At 41.9% G+C, this 22,992-nt stretch overlaps 1 protein-coding gene across 4 annotated transcripts in view; it reads left to right on the top strand.

The window, feature by feature from the left end:
* Positions 1 to 20,753, top strand: part of ADIPOQ (adiponectin, C1Q and collagen domain containing) — a 114,039-nt gene extending 93,286 nt beyond the window's left edge. For all 4 annotated transcript variants that reach the window (XM_069617867.1, XM_069617868.1, XM_069617869.1 and 1 more), the window contains one exon: positions 19,698 to 20,753. In XM_069617867.1, the coding sequence (XP_069473968.1) occupies positions 19,698 to 20,224 (527 nt within the window). In that variant the 3' untranslated portion in view covers positions 20,225 to 20,753. The remainder of the gene's footprint in view (positions 1 to 19,697) is intronic.
* Positions 20,754 to 22,992: the final 2,239 nt, after the last annotated feature.

The raw sequence follows: 22,992 nt of genomic DNA, 5'->3' as shown, positions 1-22,992 counted from the left end.
AACTGTACCAATGATCGATGGTGTAACTGGTGCATTTTGGAATGCCCCTGTTGTGTCTGACAAGACGAGGACGGCGCTTGCCCTGTTTGATTCTTGACACGCCCACCTCGATTCCTGACAGTACCCCTCCTCAAAGAATGCCTCCCTCTACCGGAAGACCAAATATCCCTCAAACAACTCGGGGCGTAAATATGTTCCGATCCTCAGGCCCATATCCTTTCCAATCAACTAGAAAAAGATGGATCCCATGACAGACCTTGGTGTCCAGAATCTGATGAACCTCATACTCATCTGAAACAATCACAGGTAAGGGGCGTTTCGGGACGATCAACCGAGAACCCCCTTGAACGGGTTTCAGAAGTGAGACATGAAAAAACAGAGTGGATTTTCCAAGTGGGTGGAAGTTGCACACGACCCGCTACTGGATTAATTACCTCTGAAACTGGGAAAGGACCGTAGAATCGTGGTAACAAAGAGCTACGACCAGGTAAGCGTAGATTTTTTTGTGGATAACCACACCTGCATCCCTTTGGAGTAAGCCGGAGACGCCAAGCGGTGGGCATCCGCATGTCGCTTGGTACGACGTTGGGCCTCCAAAAGATGTTGTCTCACTCGGGAATGTAACACTGTAAGTGACTGAACACAAGAATTAGCTGCATGGTTACTGGAACCAGATAACAAAGGCAACAGCAAAGTGCGGGGATGGTGTCCAAAAAGAGCAAAAAACGGGCTGGTCCCAGTGGCCGTATGCAAGGAATTATTATAAGCGAATTCGGCCATGGCCAATAAAGACAGCCAGGAACCCTGATGATGGAGTAGGAGACAACAGAGGTATTGTTCAAGAGTTGCATTGATCCTCTCGGTTTGCCCATCAGTCTGGGGGTGATAGGCGCTGGAATACTTGCCTTCGATGCCCAAGGACAAGGTGATGGCCCTCCAAAAACATGAGGTGAACTGCGACCCCCGATCTGTGACGATAACACTAGGGAGACCGAACCGCCGGAACACATGGGAAATGAATAAGTCAGCCAACACTGGGGCAGATGGTAACCCCAAACAAGGAATGAACAAGGCGTATATAGTTAGGTAATCTACAATAACCCAGATGGTGTTGTAACCAGTGATCGGTGGTAAATCCACAATGAAATCCATAGATATCATATTCCATGGCAACCTGGGCACGGGCAACGGGTGTAACAGTCCCATAGGCTTAGCATGAGAGGATTTACCTTGAGCACAGACAGCACAAGTCTTGATGTACTGACTCGTATCTGCCTTCATGGTAGGCCACCAACTCCATCTGTCTAGTAATTTCAATGTTTTACTTATTCCTGGGTGTGCAGAAAACTTCGAATCATGGCACCATTTCAACGCCAAAGAACGAGTCGCATCGTTGGGAAGAAATATTTTCTCACGAAGATAGGGTAAGGAATGTATGACCCTGATACCCTCATCCTTAACGGACTGTGGATATTGCTCCACCCAGGTGGCTAGAAGGGAACTTAACGATGGGTCAACCGTACAGCCACATATTACCTGGTGCGAAAGCAATACAGAGGTAGGAGCAGGTTTCAACATATCATTCCCAAGTATACAGGATAGGGCGTCTGCCTTGGAATTGCAAGAGCCGGGACGATATGTGATTGTGAAATTGAAAGCAGAAAAAAACTCATGCCAACCAGCTAGTCTAGCAGTGATACATTTCACCGTCTGAAGGGCTACCAGATTACGGTGATCAGTGTACACCTGAACAGGGATTGTCGTGCCCAGCAAATGATGTCTCCAAACCATGAATGCGTCTTTCACGGCTAAAAGTTCTCTGTCAGTAATAGTGTAGTTTCACTCATGGATGGTAAGCTTCCTAGAGTGATAGGCTACAGGATTTAAAGCTGCAGAATCACGACAAGACTGGGATAAAACAGCTCCTAATGCTGTATCTGAAGCGTCTGCCTCGACCACAAACTGCAGAAGTGGGTTGAGATGTTGGAGCACTGGGGCGGTCGTGGAGGCTAGTTTGAGGGTTTCAAAAGCGTTGTTAGCCACCTGGTCCCATGCAAATGACTTCTTACTACTGGTCAAGGCTGTCAAAGGTGCTACAATCTCCGAGAATGAACATACAAAACGCCTATAAAAGTTGGCAAACCCCAAGAATGACTGCAACATTTTGAGGTCTTTTGGAACCGGCCAATCAAGAACCGCCTTAACTTTGGTCGAGCTCATCTGTATACCCTGGTCCGTTATGTCGTACCCCAGACACTCAACAGATTTCACATGGAAAATACATTTTTCCCGTTTAGCATACAACGAATGCTCCCTTAATCGTTGTAGAACCAGGCGGACATGTTGTACATGATTGTCATAGGAATTGGAATAAATCAGAATATCATCAAGATAAATGACGAGGAAACGATCTGTCATATCCCTAAAGATATCATTAACAAAATGCTGAAATGTGGCCGGAGCGTTGCACAACCCAAAGGGCATTACACAATACTCAAAAAGACCATATTTGGTCTTAAAAGCCATTTTCCACTCATCCCTATCCCTAATCCTTACTAGGTTGTAAGCCCCAAGTAAGTCTAGTTTGGTGAAGATCTTGGAAGAACCGAGTTGATCAAGGAGGACAGATATTAAGGGAATCGGATATTGATTTCTGATGGTAATGGCATTCAAGGCACGGTAGTCCATGCATGGTCTGAGATCTCCTTCCTTCTTAGGTACGAAAAACAATGGGGAGGCCGCCAGTGAGCGCGAATGACGGATAAACCAAGTTCTTAGAGATTTATCGATATATTCTTTTAGAATCACGTCCTCCTTCTGCGTAAGTGAGTAAATACGACCAGCGGGTATTTTGGCCCCAGGGACCAAGTCAATAGGACAATCATAAGGTCTATGAGGCGGAAGGGTCTCTGCTCCTTTAGCATCAAAGACATCACCAAAGGAAACATGTTCCTCAGGTAACGGGTTAGCGACAGTGGCTCCAATAGAAGAGATACCGCGTAACAATGGTTGACAAGGATTCTCAGGTTCAGAATTCAAGGAAAAACATGAAGTCTCAAAATAGGAGGACACAAACTCCAGTTCACCGGAGTTCCAATCTACCACTGGATTATGGCATCTCAACCAAGGTAAGCCCAAGATCAAGCGATATTGTGGGGCTGCAATAAGGTTGAAGCTGATGGTTTCTTCATGAACAAGGCACAGAAATCAAGCCAGCGGATATAAACAAGTCCATTATAAACAACACAATCCCACCAGTATTCGGGGTGGTCCCTCAATCAACCCCTCAGATCACTACACGTAATACATAGACAAGTTTTTTTGAAAAATGTATTTATTTTATTAGAAACATTAAAATGATTATTAAATAGATGAGAGCTCATATAAGAGTAAGTATAAATATAGGACATACAGTTATACAACATGAATAAAGTGCAAAATGTGAAGAAAAATGCTAATATCACAATAGAGCTGCTGGGAACTTGCTGCCCAATTACAAGCTGGGTAATAATCACCATCGTCCAAAATAAGTCCAAGTCAATGTCGAAGGATAAAATCCACTCGAGAGAAGGGAATCCCTCGGGTGGAAAAAATCCTAGTCAACCGAATATAGTCAGGATGGCTTTGAAATGAATTCGAAGATGGATTAAATCCTGATAGTAGCAGCAAAAAAAGTCGTTAGTTCCGAATCTAGCAGTTTAAACATTGCAATAAACAAGAAACTGAAAGGTCTTCACAAAAATGATATTCATAAACCCATACTCTAAAAAGTGTAACATGGGATGCTATACGTCAACTACTAAGGTGACATGCGAAATATACCACAAATACGTAAAACAGTATCGTGAGCATGGCGCCTTAAACCAGGTAGTTTCAATGGAAAACACATCTAGCTGGATTACAGATGATGTCCATCTTCGTCAGGACGTAGCATTCCCATATAAACATTCATGAAGATTCATCTGTGTCTTGAAATTACCTACACAAATGTTATAGATTAAAAAGAGACACTAAAAATGTATGTTCTCCAAACAGTGAAATAAAGAAAAAGAAACGAGAAAATAGTAATGCTAACATCAAAGCAGCCTTTCATATAGGCCGCACAATCATTCATACATAATGACCATAAAAACAAGTGATCTGAGGATCCCGATGAAGGACCCGGTCCCCAACACTGGGTTGGGACGTGTATATTGGCTAGTAGGGGAGAAAATCTAATTACCATGATCCCAGACCCTTTGGGGGTGGGCCCAGAAGCCTGACAAAAAAGTCCAGGAAATAGCGATCCGGCCACACCAAAACAAATCACAATTTAATTAGATCTGTAAAAAATGAGAGAAAAGAAGGCCACAAATTGGTCATGAATTTCTCTGGTTAACAGATTCGAGCAAGATACAAGCAGCCAAAGAGAAAACCAGAAGTAGAAAAATAGATAAATATAACTCTAATGAAATAAACATACAAAAATAAATACATATGTATAGAAAAGAGGAGCCCAAAAATGGGACTGCCCATATGTTAAAGATAAATTAAAAGAAATTGAGAATTAAAGTGAAAGAAACGAATGAGTGATGCAGTGGTATCCATAAAAATAAATAAAGGAAGATCCTGCACCCAAAGAAGAAGGATAAAACCGACATCATAGTTGTCATTATGCTCACCATTGATCAAGCCCAGATCTGTCAATCAAGAACCATCAACAGATGATTCCTTAATGTGTAGAACGACCTCCACTACATGTACAGAATCGAATGTCGAAAGTTCCCCAGAAGGGTGAATCTCCAAATGTCATTAAAGGATAGGCGAAGTCTGTGGGGCAATAGAAAGTACAACACACTAGTAAGACATCTGTAATGTCCCAAAGTATCACATACATAGAATGCAACACTGTGCTGTATGGAATCAAGTCATGAAGCGTAATCTGAAAGTTCGTGAAAAAACTGAACTTACATCAGTCCAAACAGGATCTGTGTGTCTGTTGTATAGTCTAAGTGGCAGTACTACAAGGTCCCAACATATAGGTAAATCTATATAGATGTTTGACCTAATCTTGAAAATGAGAAATAAAACAAAGCCAAAAGCGTGAAAGATTCCGCCTAGCTACCCGTTCAAAGTTACTTACCTCAGCGGCAAAGGCCATAGACACCAAACCAGGAAGTCGGTAACCAAACTTCCTGTGTTGGCATTTGTCCGGGGTTAAATACGTCAATGGGCGTATCAGGACTGACGTCTATAACGTCTCTAGTGCACGTGACTAGTGGCACAGAAAGGCACGTATAATCTCGGGCCGCAAACCGTGCAATGGAAGGGAGCCGAATGGATGTAACCACGCCCCCTGAAGGTATACAGGTGGCCCAGCGTTACCCGTTCCACCATGGGGTCAAGACAACAAAGGAAAAATAAAAATAAAGGAAAAAATAAGTTATAATGCACCCCATGCAGTGGTAGATCTCTACCAGTATAGAGGTAGACATAACACGTAGAATGATTAACAATGGAATGGAACAGGCTAATAACGCCTGAAAGCCATATCAAAGGCACCAGGAATAACCAAAGCCTATAAAGCTGAGTCCAAAAGACGTCACGACATAGAGGATCTATTGAAATAGCGCATGCCATTCTTCATGGGAATTCAGGCCCAGTATATGGCTTTGGGTGTTAAATATCCACCACTGTTCCCTTCGGGACAAATTCGTGGCTATGGCATAATGGTCTGGTCCCGTAACTCTTTCAAGACACCACCAACGTAAGTTTTCACAGTCATGTTGGTGTTCAACAAAATGAGCAACTAAGGGAGAAGAAAGATTGCGAGTCCTGATTCTAGACTTGTGCTCAGAGATTCTCAGTTTAATAGGTCTAGAGGTTTTTCCTATATACGATTTATCACATGAACACATAATCACGTAAATCACTTTTTTAGAATTACGCGTAGTGTGATCCCTCAGTTTCCAGACTCTGTGGTTAATGGTGACAGTGTTGGTCACTGTAGTAGATCCGCACTGACAACAATTGCCACAGGGATAGTTGCCAGTAACTCTTTCCATACCCCACATTTCAGTGATGGTTTTGGGTGCCTGGCTGGTCTGCAGTCTATCTGCCTGAGATAGCCAGCTCTTCAAATTCCTGCCCTTTTTGAATGCATACATGGGATGTTCCAAATCGGGCATGTTCATTTGAAGTAAATGCCAATGCTTAGCAATAGTCTTCTTGATTTTGGCATGGTGGGTGTTGTAGGTCATGGCACAGACTATACGTGACTGGTTCTGGGTGGTGCGGATATTTTTAGTCAACAGGACTTTGCGATGTTGATATCTCGCCCTTTTACGGGACTGCCGCAATATGTGAGCCGGATAACCTCGCTGGGAAAGTCTGTTTTCTATGATGTTAGATTGGGACATAAAATCTTTCTTGTTGGTGCAGTTCCGCCTAGCCCTCAAAAATTGACCGTACGGAATACTTTCCCTTAAAGACTGCGGGTGAAAACTATCAAAGTGGAGGATAGTATTTCGATCCGTAGTCTTACGGAAAAGGTCCACAATGATAACACCATTCTGGTGTTTGAGTATTAGATCCAGGAAAGAAATAGACGCACTGTCCACCGACATGGTAAACTTGAGATGGTCATTCAATGAGTTAATCCAAGTCAGGAATTCTTCATGATCTCCCGTCGTTTTGTCCCACACAATTATATCATCTATATATCTTTTATAAAAAAGAATAGATGGCAAAAAGGGATTGGAGGTATCAAAGATAGAGACCTTCTCAAAAGCCCACATAAAAAGGGTCGCGTAATTGGGTGCAAATGCTGCACCCATTGCGGTGCCTTTAACTTGTAGTTAGAAACTTTCTTTAAACCTAAAGTAATTCTGGGTCAGGGGCAATTTGGAGGAGATCCACAATGAATTCGCTTGGGACCAACTGCGGGTCATCTCTGAGATCCAAGAAACATTTAATAATGGGCAATGATTCTGACTGTGGGATATTCGAATAAAGGGATTCGACATCAAGAGTGATAAACAAGTTTTTGTCTGGATCAAACGGAAAATGTTCCAAATGGACAATAGCATCAGTGGTATCGGCCAGATAGGTCGGTGTACTGGCTGCCAATGGTTTGAGAAAATAATCAATGTATTTTCCCAAAGGTTCTAAGATAGAGCCACAAAGAGACACTATCGGTCTACCTGGAGGATTTAATATATTCTTGTGGATTTTCAACAAGATATAGAACAGAGGTATGCGTGTTCCTTTACCAGTAAGAAATGAAAATTCTTTGGTACTAAGGATATCTGCATCTTTAGCCCGTGTAACCAGGGCTAAGATTTCACCTTGTATAGTCTCTGTAGGGTCCCCCTTGAGTTTAAGATCGAAGATCCCATTGTCCAATTGTCTAAGTACTTCTGAATCATAGAAAGTTGCGTCACAGACTACCACTCCTCCACCTTTGTCTGCCTGTTTAATGATGATAGACGTGTCTCTTTTAAGGTCTTGCAAGCAGGACCATTCTTTTTTAGAAAAGTTATAACATCGATTAGAAGTGGGATTAGCCTGTGCTGAGAAAATGGAATGGAAATCACGAAGAACAGCACGTTCAAAAGTGATCGTTTCGCTAGAGACCATCTGTGATGTGGGCATAAAAGTCGATTTGGGCCTGAACGGAGTATAGTTGTTTTCTAAATCACAGCCGTTTGTGCCAAAATGGTCTCTAAGCCGAATTTTTCTAAAAAAGCTCTGAAGTTGTAATTCAAGGTCCATCTGGCTTGGATTGCGCATAGGAATGAAAGAAAAACCTTTCTCAAGTACTGCAGTTTCATTGGTGGTAAGTATCCATTTCGAGATGTTGTAAACTGCCGATGTGTTAGTTAACGTTGGTAAGACCTCCTCCTTGTCTGAAACATGTTCTCTATAGGCGGAGGTCCTACTTCGGCGGGAGGAAAAGGGAGGTTCGGGGGAGGAAATGCCTGATAAGCGTCTTGAGGTACAAACATGGGCATCTGCATGTATTGTTGGTAGGGCCAATTTTGGCGTCCTCTTCTCCGTCTACGTGAGCCTCTATTCCATTGGCGACCTCGTGGGCCGCGTGTATTTTGGTTAGGAAAAGAACCACTCCCATCTGAGGAACTATCTGAAAAGGTAACTCTTTTTCTATAATGCTGCGGACCCTGATTAGGATGAGACGGATCATACCAAAGGCCTGGACCCGCATAATCGGGACTCAGATACGGGTAGGCAGATTCCTTAGAAAAAGTAGAAATGTCTTTCTTGAGTTTATCCATTTTTTTTAGCAGTAGTAAGTTTGATAAACTCTTTAGTATGCTTTCTGTTAGGTCAAGCTTTTCTTTGATATTAAGGATTGTCGTATCAAGGGCAAATACGGCTTCAGCTTCATCAATTTCATTGCGGACGCGTATGCTTTTCTTGAGGGCCGTGTTGATGGTTAATAGCATCAAGTCTCGGCTGCATTTAGTACCTACCCCAGAGAAAGCTGTTTTATATTCTAAATCGTCGACAAAAAGACAGGGTTCGTTACTCACTAGGAGTCCCTGTGGTATAATGTTTTTCTTGAGATATTCAGTCAGTAAGTGCCTGTGCATCTCAGTCCTAAATTTCTTCTTTTTCAGTTTAAGGATGCCTTCGCTGGTAACGCCCGTATAGATTCTTCCCCTGTAGATTGGTTTAATGACTCAAAGAAAGATGGCACACGAATAGCTTCTGCTAGTTGTTCATCGCTAAACGAGTAAGTGTCTGAAGCAGCCATGGTCAAGGTAATAGATGTCCAGCCAAAAAGAATAAAAAATACAAAATAAACAACTCAACAAGAAATGATAATTAAGAGATAAACAATAATTAGAGAAAATACTACAATATGAGAAAATCCCAAATAGTTTGGCCACCTGTAGATTTTACTCGAAGCAAGACCAATTCCAGAGAAAAACGGAAAACAAAAAACCTTTCAATGAGGTTAAGAGGAAGAAGAAACCCACGCAGTGAACTCACTGCACTTAGAACAGCAATACAATAGATGGGTACCCCCTACATCGCTGGCAAGAGGGGAAACAACCATAAACAAGGCACAGAAATCAAGCCAGCGGATATAAACAAGTCCATTATAAACAACACAATCCCACCAGTATTCGGGGTGGTCCCTCAATCAACCCCTCAGATCACTACACGTAATACATAGACAAGTTTTTTTGAAAAATGTCTTTATTTTTCTTTATTTAATTAGAAACATTAAAATGATTATTAAATAGATCAGAGCTCATATAAGAGTAAGTATAAATATAGGACATACAGTTATACAACATGAATAGAGTGCAAAATGTGAAGAAAAATGCTAATATCACAATAGAGCTGCTGGGAACTTGCTGCCCAATTACAAGCTGGGTAATAATCCCCATCGTCCAAAATAAGTCCAAGTCAATGTCGAAGGATAAAATCCACTCGAGAGAAGGGAATCCCTCGGGTGGAAAAAATCCTAGTCAACCGAATATAGTCAGGATGGTTTCGAAATGAATTCGAAGATGGATTAAATCCTGATAGTGGCAGCAAAAAAAGTCGTTAGTTCTGAATCTGGCAGTTTAAACATTGCAATAAACAAGAAACTGAAAGGTCTTCACAAAAATGATATTCATAAACCCATACTCTAAAAAGTCTAACATGGGATGCTATACGTCAACTACCTAGGTGACATGCGAAATAAACCACAAATACGTAAAACAGTATCATGAGCATGGCGCCTTAAACCAGGTAGTTTCGATGGAAAACACATCTAGCTGGATTACAGATGATGTCCATCTTCGTCAGGACGTAGCATAACGATGGTTTCTTCATGACCATGACTTGTGGTTAACATCAAGTCAACCGTTTGTTCCGTGACCAAGCCGGAAAGCAAAATGGAACCATGCACAGTATTGACCATGTCTGGTTGAGATTTCGTGGTTACCGGGATGCCCAATTTCTTGCCAAAAGCATCATCAATATAGTTTCCGGTTCCTCCAGAGTCCAACACCGCATCAATGAACAATTCATGATTAGGAGAAAGGGAACATCGGGTAGAAATGGTAAAAGGTCTTGTAGTCAGGGCGTCAAGAAACACTGAGCTCGGCAGGTTTACTCCTTCTACTGCCGTGCTTTGGCATTTCCCTGACGCTTTGACTTCTTGGGACAAGCCTTCAACAGATGTTCTGATGACCCACAGTAAAAACACAGATTGTTCTTTTTTCGAAGTTCCCTTTCCTCTGTGGTCAGCGGACCCCGAACGGCTCCTATTTGCATGGGTTCCAGTCCTCCCGTAGCTGGAGTTGGGGGTAACATGGCCAAAGGTGTAGAAGACCTTTTCTCTCCTTTCCTTTCTGTTCTTCGTGAGTCTATTTGGAGCACCATATCTAAGGGCTCAGGAAAGGTTGTGGGTACCATAGGAACCGTGGATAAAGTATCTTTCAGGGAGTCTGATAATCCATGATAAAACATAAAAGCCTTTTTATCTTCGGGCCAACCAGTCTCAGCCACGAGTTGGTTAAACCGGGCCAAGTATGCCAACAACGTGGAATCACCCTGATATAAACTCAAAAGTTCAAGGTCCGTGGCCCGAGTCTTGTACCGGGTATCAAACACCTGACTCATTGCTGCAATGAGAGCATTGCAGTCAAATAACAGCAGACTACCCTGTTCAAGTAACTGGTTTGCCCATGAGGCGGCCGTCCCACCGAGATGAGACAACAGAAAAGGCGCCTTTGTCTTGGAATCGGGGAACGAAGAAGGGCTACATAAATAATGTAGGCGGCACTGATTCAAGAAAGTACGGTAAGGATGTGGATCGCCACAAAACCGTTCAGGTTGGGCTAAAGGGAAATGGGCTGTCATAAACACAGGTCCTGTCTCCTGTCCTGACCTAGCCATTCCTGAGCCCGAAGGGGCCATAGGATCCGCTACCGGAGGGGCAGTAGGGATCATGCCTGCTTGTATCTCATTGATGCGTTGTTGAGTAGCGGTATGTGCTGCTGTCATATCCGCTCGTAAGTCAGTGACCATTTTCATGATTTGGGTCAAGGCGTCGTTTGGGTCCATGGCAGCTTCTGATTATGTCAAGATAGCCTGCTCAAGTTGCCCCCGTAGTGTAGAAGAAGTATTCTCCCCTACAATGTAACCCTGTTTCTGGATACAAATAAACCAGGACCAGGGGTCAATTGTTTGGAAGAATGGACCCAAACGCGTTGCAGAGGACTCACTTCATATTATTGATCAAATTCCAAGATGACACACTTTGTTTTGTAACAACATGAACATCAAAGGAATGCCGGAAAATATCTGTTACAATAAACAAGAACATAGAAGGCTTAGTACTTACAAAGACCAAACTGGATAGTGAAAACAAGAATATGGACAGACACCTCTTACCATGGGATGGTCAGATGATATTCCAAATAGAACAAATGCTCCCAGTAAGACCGCCAGGTACAGGGGGGTATGGGACTATTCCTGCCGGCACGCAAATGCCTATGGGTACAGAAGTCCAGCAAGGAATACCCAACGAAACAAGGACACTCCACCCTCACCCTGTGATGGTACGCCCGCAGTCTCTAGTCCGTACCAGGGCGAGGTGAGGAGGAAGGTACCGGCAGTCTTATGGAGCCCTTGCAGTCATGTAGATTCCAAAGAGTAGTAAACAATCCAAGGAAGTCCGGGTCAGTAACGAGCTGGCAATAGACGGTGATCAATCGCAAGACAAAAGCAGTCCTGAAAACATTCCGGGTCAGCAAAGGGGATATCTTCAACAATGACAAGACGTGAGGCAGTACACAGTCCTGGGAGAGTTCTGGTTCGGCAACGGGAGATAACACAGCAAGAATGAAGCCTTTTGCAGTTTTGGGGGAATTCGAAATGGTAGTAGGAAGGCAACAAGTAAGGGGGAGGAACACAATGGACGTGTAGGGCAGGACGGGTACACAAGGAATGGAAGACTTAGCTTTGTGAAACCAAGGTGCAGGAAACTCAAAACAGGGAAAATGGAAGGAAAGACAGGAACAACAAAAAGGTCAAATAGCAGAAACAGTCTTGATCAAAAGAACGTAGCGCACTTCATGCAAAATCAGAAGCAATGAACTCACTGCAAACTAGAGTTTATCAAGTGATGGTCACATGACTATAACGTGCGTCTGACGTAGAGGCAGTCAGTGTCCCTTCCCCAATTTCCATGGCAACCGCCACCACGACCAGAATGAAGGATAACTTTTTACGAACTTGGTGCGGCAGTGAGTTAACCCTTTTTTCAGAGGGAAAGAACGAAACTGTACCAATGATGGATGGTGTAACTGGCGCATTTTGGAATGCCCCTGTTGTGTCTGACAAGACGAGGGCGGCGCTTGCCCTGATCCATTCTTGACACGGCCACCTCGATTCCTGACACAGAGAAAGTACTCGATCAGGGTGCATAAAAATATTCTGAAGCCAAATTACAAAAACATGCCCAGCCAGAAGGGACATGTCTGTAGAATTCATGTGTGAGTTTGGATCAATCTGTGCATTCGCTTATAATAATATAAATCTATCGGCATACATTGGGATGACCCGATAGATCTGATACCAGCTAAATGTTCTTGTACGGTAAGTAATTCCCTTCAATGTAAGGAAAATCCATGCCATGCAGCTTCTACACAAACATCTATACATCGACCCAGTACGTACTGATAGTCTAGCGCTAAAAATCCCCTTTAGAGCAGTGTCTGTATGCTGGTTGCTGCAACGGAAGCCCTAAGGTTAATGGGCTATGGCCTGACCCCATGTGATAACTTAAGTGACTTGAAATATAGATCTAAGGGAGGACCAAATACAAGTCAACAAATCTACAAGTACGGGCCAAACCTCAAAATTTCATGTACTGGTAATGGAACGTCTAATTTGTATAGTACAATTAACGGAACAAGTACTAGGCAGATCGCAGTTGGAGAGTGACTGGTCCTGGTTGTCGGGTGTTTTATCAAAGGACAACAAATTAAAGATCCATACTAGGCATTGCCATTAGTCTGACCAATTGTTTTCAGTTTCTGTCATGGAACGTAAGGGGCTTGTTGAAAACAAAACGAGAGGCTATGTGTTTTCCTTGGCTCCTTTTTAATTTTTTCCACTTTTGAGTTACACTGGGTCGGTTGTGAAGTAATGCAACAAAAGGACGTTTGTATTATGGGTGGCCGTCGTTCTGGAAGATTAATGAAAGCCTTAAAAAATTATATATTTGAAATTACAGACATTTTTAATAAATCTCGAGGCAAATTAGTGGTAAATGTGACAATACTTGATGGGACATTAAGAAGAACTGTCCCGTTAATTAACTTTTATTGGAACCTCACACACTCTATAATTGATGCTGTTTTGGAAGGGTTAGACTCCTTCCTAAAATCTGAAATTAATATGCTATCAAGTAGGAGATAATAGTAGCAGAAGATTATAATTCTATGTGTTTGGAAAAGCAGCTATTATGGTAATAATTTGCACTCTGTACAAAAACGAATGCATGGGCTTCATTGGAATGCCTGTTTGGAAAAGTGGGGCCTCATTCGATTGAATGGCAATCTAAGTGGGGATATCCATAGTAAACAAACATGGTATAGGGGCCCCCTTTCATCTAGGAACAATTACATTTTTATGTCAGATTTCTTGCACAAAAGATGTATGAATCTGAGTGTTATGGAAACTTCAGAAAGTGACCATAACATGTTGACTGTGAATATAAATTGGGATAGGGAAAGAACTGAAGGCACGTCAGCAGTGAGTCTGTCATATTCCTATAATAGGAATAGGGTATCAGGGAATCATAAGAATATAACATTTCACAACACTCAGGATTTACAATTGTTTACCAACATGACAATAAAGTTATGAATTTAAGGTTGATAGCTTTTCACTCTTTATACAGGAGCAGATTGATAGAATCCAACAGAATAAGAGCCTAAAGTGTAACCACTTTCATGTTTTTGACTATCAAATACAGTTGAAAAAAAAAAAAAGAACTATGAGTGGAAATTAGACGGTTAAATAGACAAACGCTTTCAGACCTAGAACAAATGACAAAAAAGCATAAACTGTACCAAAACTATAAAAATTGGCTGAAGAGTCATTGCCATCTTGTATTGCAAAATATGGAGAACAAATGTTGAGTATTTCTGTGTCTTCTTCTAAAACAGAAAGAGAATGCAGTTGAATTGAATCCTATAAGTGAGGCTATATGGACCAGTAATTTTATGGCACTTTATTACGATCAGCTTTTGCCTAATGATTGGAAAATCTCCAATATTATTACTATCCACAAAGAGGGCGATAGAAACAATCCCACTAATTATAGACCTATCGCCCTTTCGGTTGTGGAAAGCAAACCTTTTGCTGCCTTGGTTTTAGAGGCGATTGAGACTTGGGCCAATAATGAGGGTAGATTTCCAAACTGGATTCAGGAGGGGGGTAGAGGGTGAGCACTACCCTAAATGGTCTCATTATGGAGTTTGTCTGTCAAAAACCGTCTATCAAAGACAGTGTATCGCTGTAAGTGGCTTTCATATAGACCTATCCCTAGCTTTCAACATGGAAGATAGAGACCGCCTATGGAATAAGTTGTGAGCCTGGAAACTTCGGGGGGAATTACTATCTTCATTTGTTTACACTCAAATACATCATTACTGTCAGTATCTAGCACTCATTTGAACACCAATATGGGGTGCGAATCGGACCAAACATATTTAAAGTTTGATCTTAGACCGGTGGAATTGGATATGATCAGCAGTCTTCTTTCCAAATTAAAACCCACCAACTACATCTATGACCCGATCCATGCTTACTTAGCAAGAAAACATGCGGAAGTGCTAAGTGCACCCTTGCTGGCTATTCTAAATGCCTCATTAATGCAAGGTTGTATTCCTAGTGAGCTAAAGTGGTCATATATCACACCTCTGTTGAAGAGAAATACTTTGGATCCCAAGGTCTATTCAAATTACCCCCTATTGCAGGCCTTTCTTGGTTGGCCAAGATCTTGGAGAAGGTTGTTACAATCCAATTACAGGCTCATCTGGAGGAACAGGGTACTTTGGATTTGTATCAATCTGGTTTTAGACCTGGTCATGGACCGAGAAAGCATTATTGTCCGTCTTGGCTGATATCTTGAAGGCAGCCGATGAGGGGGACATTAACATGTTAGTTATGCTGGACCTCTCGGCTGCCTTTGATACCGTGCACTTTGGGATACTTAAATGCCTCCCTGAAATGGTTTACCTCCCTTTTAAATGATCGCTCCCAACAGGTTAAGTTGGGGAATTTTATCTCAGATTTCCTGGCAGTCAGATATGGAGTCCCCCAGGGCTCGTCATTATCACCACTGCTTTTTAATATTTACATCCACCCCTTGCTGGAAATCTTTGCTGAATTTGGATTACTGTACCACTCTTACGCCGATGACACACAGATCTATGTACGCCTAACTGAACCTACGGAAGCCATACAGAAAGTGTTGGCCTGTGCCAGAAAAATTAAGAGCTGGATGGTTGCCAACAAGCTCCAGCTCAATCCAAATAAAACCAAGATCATCTTGCTTCGATCAACAACAAAAAACTGGCAAGAACTCTGTCACAGGTGTCTAGTCCTGAGCTTTTTGAGACCCTGACAGCATTCACCTCAACGGTTAAAAACCTTGTCTGCACCTGGCAGGTAGATCTTAGTTGTAATCAACAGATTAGCGATACAGTGAAATCTGTATATTACCAACTCAGATTGCTAAAACCGCTATTACCATTGATATCGCATAAAGATTATCCCATGATGGTCGGTGCCTTGGTAGATTCAAGGCTTGACTACTGTAATGCACTGCTTATAGGTATTCCAAAGAAACAAACTCCTCACGTACAGGTTGCACAGAACGTGGCCGTTAGGATGATATTTTCTCTGCCAAAACGACACATATCTCACAATTTTGGAGAGACCTTCATTGGCTGCCCATACAAGAGAGGGTGCTGTTTAAAACCCTCTGTTTGTTTTTCAGGTGCATGCAAGGAGCAGCCCCGAGATACCTTGTGTCAAAAATCTTGGCTTATCAACCTGAACGTTGTCTGCGTCTAAGCAAAGACTTTAGAAGGTCCCCCATTCTAATTACGTTTTCTTGGGGTGACAGATGCTTTTCGCATGCAGGACCTAGAGTGTTGAATGCCCTACCATATGAGCTCCGTGAAGTTAAATCCTTGCTAGTGTTCAGAAAAAAACTAAAAACATTTTTTTTTATTTAAAACATAGTAGCTCATGTCAGTTATTTTTCCAGTTGAAATACTATCTGCGCCCAGATGCAATTTCTTTGCCCAGTTACCTACGGATATGCGCTATACAAAATTCCGAAATGCAATGAAATGAGTCCACATGAACATGCAGGATGAGCTATCAAAATAAATTCCCACCTCGAAAGGATTGCGTTTTGGCACCCTCTCTCTTTAATTTATATTTGTCAGACATGGGTGAGTACCTGCAGAAAGTGGCTTTTGTCTCCAAGGATAGCGGATACTAGAATTTCCTGGATCACGTATGCTGATGACATGATCTTTATGGATAATACAGAAGTGGGCCCCCAATGTCTAATTAACCAATTTTACTAATATTTGTTGAAAACAAATTGAAGATAAGTGTGATTAAAACAAAGGTTATTAGATTCTCCGGATCCAAGTGTAAACTTGGTGTTGAGTGGAAATTGGGGTCCAAATGAAATCTAAGAATTTGAGAAACAGAACGTTTACGATAATGCCTTTGATCAACTTCCATCTAGCCAAAGTCGTTCCCACAGTGAGGTATGGCATAGAGTTCAGCTCAGCTGGACACAGCTCTATTGGAGTGGATGGAGGGAAAAATCTGGCATTAGGCTTTGGCATTGCCCAAATGGGTTTCTGTAACCGTTCATAGAGTTCAGCTCAGCTGGACACAGCTCTATTGGAGTGGATGGAGGGAAAAATCTGGCATTAGGCTTTGGCATTGCCCAAATGGGTTTCTGTAACCGTTCTGCGATTTGAATTGGGCCCAACATCCTCAATGGCTCATTAGTCATGGATGGTTGTCTGTATAAGCGCATTTTGTTGGCAACTGGGGACAACCTTTATAATCTGCGTAAGCAAATGAGAAAAGATAAGGGAGGAATTTTGGAGCACCTCGAGAAAAACAGCCTAGATCTCCTAGAATTCATACATTTAAAGCAAGATGTTTTAGAAACCAATTGTGATTTGGTGAAAAGGAAATTATACCAATATGATGGGTGCAAAACCTGTGATGGGAGGAAAAAGTATAAACACTATGAGTCTATGGCACAAGAAAACAAAAATTGGGTACTCGCTCAAAATATTTTGAGATCTTTGCAGATTTTAAGTATAGGAACGCTTTTATGAGGTTTAGGCTAAATTTGATTTTAAAAAGGGAGGCTCTGGGCATAAGGAATGCTCTTCCTCACGCGTCACAATCTTGTCGCTTTTGTGAACAACCCCATGTTGTGGAAAATATGTTTAGGGGTAGGTACTAGTATTGCTGAACTGTATAGAAATGTGTATAGTGGAACCAAAATTGCTCCATTAATTTCAATTGTAAAAAAAAAAAAATCAAGCAATTGATTTAATTAATTTTAAATGTTGATGTATTACTGGAGCTGGTATTATCTAATTAAGGAATATGGAGGGATTGTATCTATGTTTTAAGTGGTGAGAATGTGTTTGAACTGTATTTTTATTCTGGTTTTGTAAACATTTTAAACGGTCAATTATGTTTCTATACACATTTTCCGATTTCCTTTTCTTTTTTCTATTGTACAAGGTTTGAACTAACCAGCACAATAATAACATGTAAAAAAAGGACAATTGGGTCTTTATGCCCTCACTCACAAGTTCATCCACCACACAGCACCTGCCTACCTCTCCCATAGAGTCATCATTCCACCTGCCTCCAGACCCACAAGAACACCATACACCAACCTACTGCCTGTTCCTAGAGTTAAGTGTGCCAGAGCTGGGGGTGCTAGCTTCCCCTTCACTGCCTCCAGGCATTGGAACTCTCTCCCATGTGCTCTCAGAGCTGAACCCTCCCATCTCACCTTCTGCAAATCAAAACCAGACTATTTGTTTAAAAACCTCATGCACCGCCACTAAGGCCCTTACGCAGCTACCTCTGTGTGCCCGAAGACGAACAACTGTATCCTATTTATATTTAATCATGATATGCAGCTCAACATGCAACCCTGTGCTGCTTCATCACATGTGTAACCAATCATGCATTTCTAAACTCATGTATGGGCTAATGTAACCTAGCCACTTTCCCTGTAAAGTAACTAAGCCACTTTCTTGTAACAGCGCCATGATGCCTCCTGGCTGTTTTGCGCGCTCTATAAATGCAAATAAATAAATGGTGTACCTTTTTGAAATCAAAATGGAGATCACAGAATGTGAAGAATCTGCTGTTTAGAACAATATGAATGGATCCTTACATTATTTGCACACATGCATGTGTTTCTTTTAAATCCATGTTTACAAAACATTTAAACTTTATTACAACAAGCGAACAAAGCTACCATTTGTCTGTTTCTAAATTACACATTTGTGATTTCTTAGGTTTTTGATTGTTTTGCTATGCAGGACTGTACATCTTAAAGGCTTTATAATTTAACCTTTTCAGGTATTTCATTTATTTGATTTTCACAGAATAGATAAATAGTCTTACAATGTGACTACAGTGAATGTTAAACTCATTAGCAGGTTATGTCAATTTCACATATTAATTCACATTTTCAGACTCGGATTTAGCCAATGTAATCTTGCTAGATTGATCAAGCCGCAACAATTTACAATGACTTCATAGTTTCAGTCGAGTTTCCATTGATCAACCTGACAAAAAGTGAACTTGCCTTGCAGATATTTGCTAATGTGCCAGGACCTGAACATCAAATTGTGAACTTGGCCGATTGATGGAAATCGTGTGCCAAAATTATAAAATGTGTCATATTCTACTTCGGTCTTTTGGGCAAGATTGCTACTATCGGTCAACCAAGTTACCATTTCAGTGTCTCCAATTCAGCGACAAAAATGTTTGTACTTTATGTGGTTCTGTTGACATTTTGTCCCATTTTTCCAACATGATTAGAGATGAAACATCCTAAAAGTGGGAACTGTTCTACAAATTAAGATGTTGTCAAATATATGTCATCTACGTTTTTGAAAGATGAGCCAAGAGTCAATTGAATACAAAGTGCGTGCACAACACATTTCTGCATTCACGAAATAAAACGTGAACGCTGACCCCCATGATATCAAGTGTGTGATCGAGGCGAAAATGTTAACAATTTGTAGCAAAATCAACTATGAAGCCAGAAATGCAAAAAATACTAGGTTCTGTGATGTTTCTCAATCTGTTAGCCATGAAACACATCCTGAAAAATAGGTCCCATCAATAAGCATGCTGCACATTAATTTTTTTCTGAATGAATTCCAAGTGTCTCATTTTATAGCAATTACTTTTCAATGTACTGCAACAAATTCAGGATGCTATATTAGATGGGGTTCTGGATCTGTGTTCGTCTTTGGGATATTGAGCCAGTGCGATAGCACAATGGGGTGAGTGCCTGCGGTGGGAATGCATGTCTAACCCCCAAATTCCATAATAAAAACAGTTTTTAATGTAAATGTATTTGTTTTTGAAACCTACAGGTGAACAAGGTTCAAAGGGCGATGAGGGAGCGATTGGGCCAACAGGTGCCGAAGGCGCACAAGGATTGCCAGGAACTTCAGGGCTGAAGGGTGAGAAAGGCGAAGGATCCTTCATGCATCAGTCAGCATTCAGTGTTGGGCTACAAAACCGGGCACCACCACCCAACATGCCGATAAAGTTCACCAAAATCTTCTACAACGAGCAGAAGCACTACGATGAGAGCACTGGCAAATTCACATGTGTAATTCCTGGCACCTACTTCTTCTCGTACCACCTCACCGTGTACCTGAAAGATGTGAAGGTCAGCCTGTATAAAAGCGAGAAGCCAATCATGTTCACCTTCGATCAGTTCCAGGCCAACAACGTGGACCAGGCCTCAGGGTCTGTCTTGCTTCACCTGAAGGCCGGAGAAGAGATCTGGCTGCAAGTATATGGCGAAGAAATTTACAATGGGATCTACGCCGACAATGTTAACGATTCCACTTTCATGGGCGTCCTCCTTTACCCAGACATGAGCCAGTATTAGAATCTGCTATCATGTGCAGGTGGGGAAGCAAATTTGGACTTTGGGAGTGCAGGTTGCGTTTTGACATTAGCCACTGTCAGGATATCAGTGAAATTGAATCAGTCCATTACTTTGATTTGGTATTGTAATCTCTTCTCGAGTAGGTCTGTTCATGAGCAAGACTGACATATCCACAGCAGATTTAATATTACTGTTACAGGTATAGATTTCAATAACATATTGTTGATAAATGTCTCTTATTTCAATGCAGCTGTGCGATTGGCGCTGTAGTAAGAGCTGTATTGTATCCAAACCATTTAATAATACATAATGCTTTGTCCATGGACTTTTGTTCTAAGAGTGCCACTTAGTTTCTGCTCTACTGAAAGATCTATAACTTTGGTAGATCCCAAAAACTTGCTGCGGTTCCCAGTAGTTAATTCTGGTTTTAAATCCTGATAACCTTTTAGGAACTCTACAAACCCATAGCAGAATTGGATCATGTTTTGCAATATCTCCTGAGAGCAATAAAAAGATGCTTATCTCAAAAGACTTGCACTCCTTGTTTTCGTTTGAAGACAGTCTGGTTTTCATGATGAAATCTACATGAATGTGATATATATACACACAGTGTCTGTAGGAATCCCAGTGCAGCATAGCTTCACATTCAATTGGACTAAGATTCCCTAACCGTTCCCATCACTCATGTAGGCTGATGCGGTGTGTGACCCACTTGATCTGGGGGCATCTCAGAATATACTGACAGCCTGGCATATGGAAGCAGGACAGAGGGTAACATGTATGGCGACCTCTAGGGGGCACCAAGTCTCCATACACGTGGAACGCAGCATGCCAGGACTGTTGCCCCTCCTTAATGGACTGAAGGATAATTAGTATCCTGTTTGGCATGAGCAGCCAACCATATTGCTCCTAATTCGAGCTATACCAGACAGTATACCGTCCTGTTGAGAGCAAGCCGAAGGCTGCTGGTGCTCTCCCACATTCCTCAAGCATTCCAATTCCCACATCCCTTGCCCCATCTAGCACTGGAACCGGCTCACACCAAATATGTATTACATTAAGTTAAGAGCAGTAACCTGCTCAGCCACACACCCACTGCTCTTTCTTCTGCACTTGCCCTTCTGCACCATCACACCTTCTGACGCTGACATAACGGAAATGGAAGAAGGCCTCCACTAGGAACCTTGGCTTTCATTTGCGTGGTGGCTATCTTTAGCGTAGGATTTTTGTTGGAAAAACGGGGGTCCCTGTATGACTGAATTTTCCAGAAAAAATTGAAAGACAGATAGACTACCCCTCTCTTTTAGTCTTATATGGATCTCAAGTGAGAGTTAAAGGCAACCTATCTGCATCATTGTTTAGGTTGTCGCCTTGTTGAGAAAAATTGCGTCAAACACTGCAACTTATTGCACAAAAAATCTATCTCTTTAATGGTTTTACAAATCTTAAAAAACATTTCAAAATTGATTATCAATCATACCATTCAGTCTTCAATTATCACATCTAACAGGGGAGTTCTATCGTTAAGAAAAAACGTTTTGCATTACATTCAATCAGAGTATGCATTTTGGACATGGAAAAAAACATTAGATTTTCCTTAGACAGTCGACATATGTTTCGGCCCATTATAACATAACACTTTTGTCAACCGTGGTCACTAAAATGAGTATGGGGCCATCTTCAGGACAGCAATTACTTTGTGGTAGATCAATCTTGTTCCCCGTTAATACACAAACACATATTTGCACGTTCTTCTGTTTGTGTGTCTAAGATTCCATCTTGATGTAACTATAACTGGCTTACTATCTTGGAGTGTTGTACTCAATCGTCCTCCCTGGAGTGGCACGAATCAACACCCCTGATGTTTATAAAATTTAGCAACTGCTATTTTTGTGTAGAAGGCTGGTCTTGCTTTAGCTGAATGCAGCCAGGATCCTTTTCAAGGATTAGAATGGACAAAAGTTCTAGAAGTTGATGAATTTCGTTTTAGTGTTGACTGAATTTTCCATCAATGTGCCCTTACCACACCAGGTTTTGGCCCATAGGAGATAATACTGATGAAAGCAAGGCAGGGGGACTTTTCTGGGTCTCACTTTGCTCAGGTGGTTACCTCGGACTGGCGGGCAATTAGCAACGGTTACATTACGCCTGCCTGGGGTTTATTGACTAATAAGAGTAGATTTTCTTCTCATAAGACAGTTAGAAAGTGTGGAAAGCAAGTTCTAACCACAAGTATGAGCCTGCATTTCATGCTTCTCGTTATTCAATCGGCGGCATGCTTGGAATGCAGGCTCTAGCCACCTGTAAAAGCCAGCATTCTAAAGGTTCCCTTTGTGATGTGTTCACTCTAGGAACTGGAAAAGCTAGATCACAGAAACCTGAGTTGAGGGTTCTGTCCCCCCCACCCTTGCCCCTGCATGGGCTCTAATAGCATTAGAGGCCTTTCTTTTCAGCATGGTCTGTTGTGTGCTAGGTGATCTTTGCCCTAGTTAGAAGCCATCTCTTTCAGTCCTGGGCCACTAGCATGGGTGGCAGTCACCTACTACATATTGGATCCCGCACCAGTGCTTCAACAGGAAAGTTGGCAACTGTTTCCTATGCAGAACAACGCCTCATACCTGGGAAGTGGAGGCTGGTGAACTTTCAGAATGGTAGGATGTAATTATCCAGACCCAATGGGAGAGAGAATGATGACGCAAGCAAGATGATGGTTCTTTGAAGTATTAAGGGAGGCGGGTTCAAATAATGGTTAGAAATGATGCGCTTAA

The sequence above is a fragment of the Ambystoma mexicanum genome, chromosome 10 (assembly GCF_040938575.1).
Source record: "Ambystoma mexicanum isolate Mex_15411 chromosome 10, UKY_AmexF1_1, whole genome shotgun sequence".
Taxonomy (NCBI): Eukaryota; Metazoa; Chordata; class Amphibia; order Caudata; family Ambystomatidae; genus Ambystoma; species Ambystoma mexicanum.
This window is presented reverse-complemented; position numbering and strand designations above follow the sequence as displayed.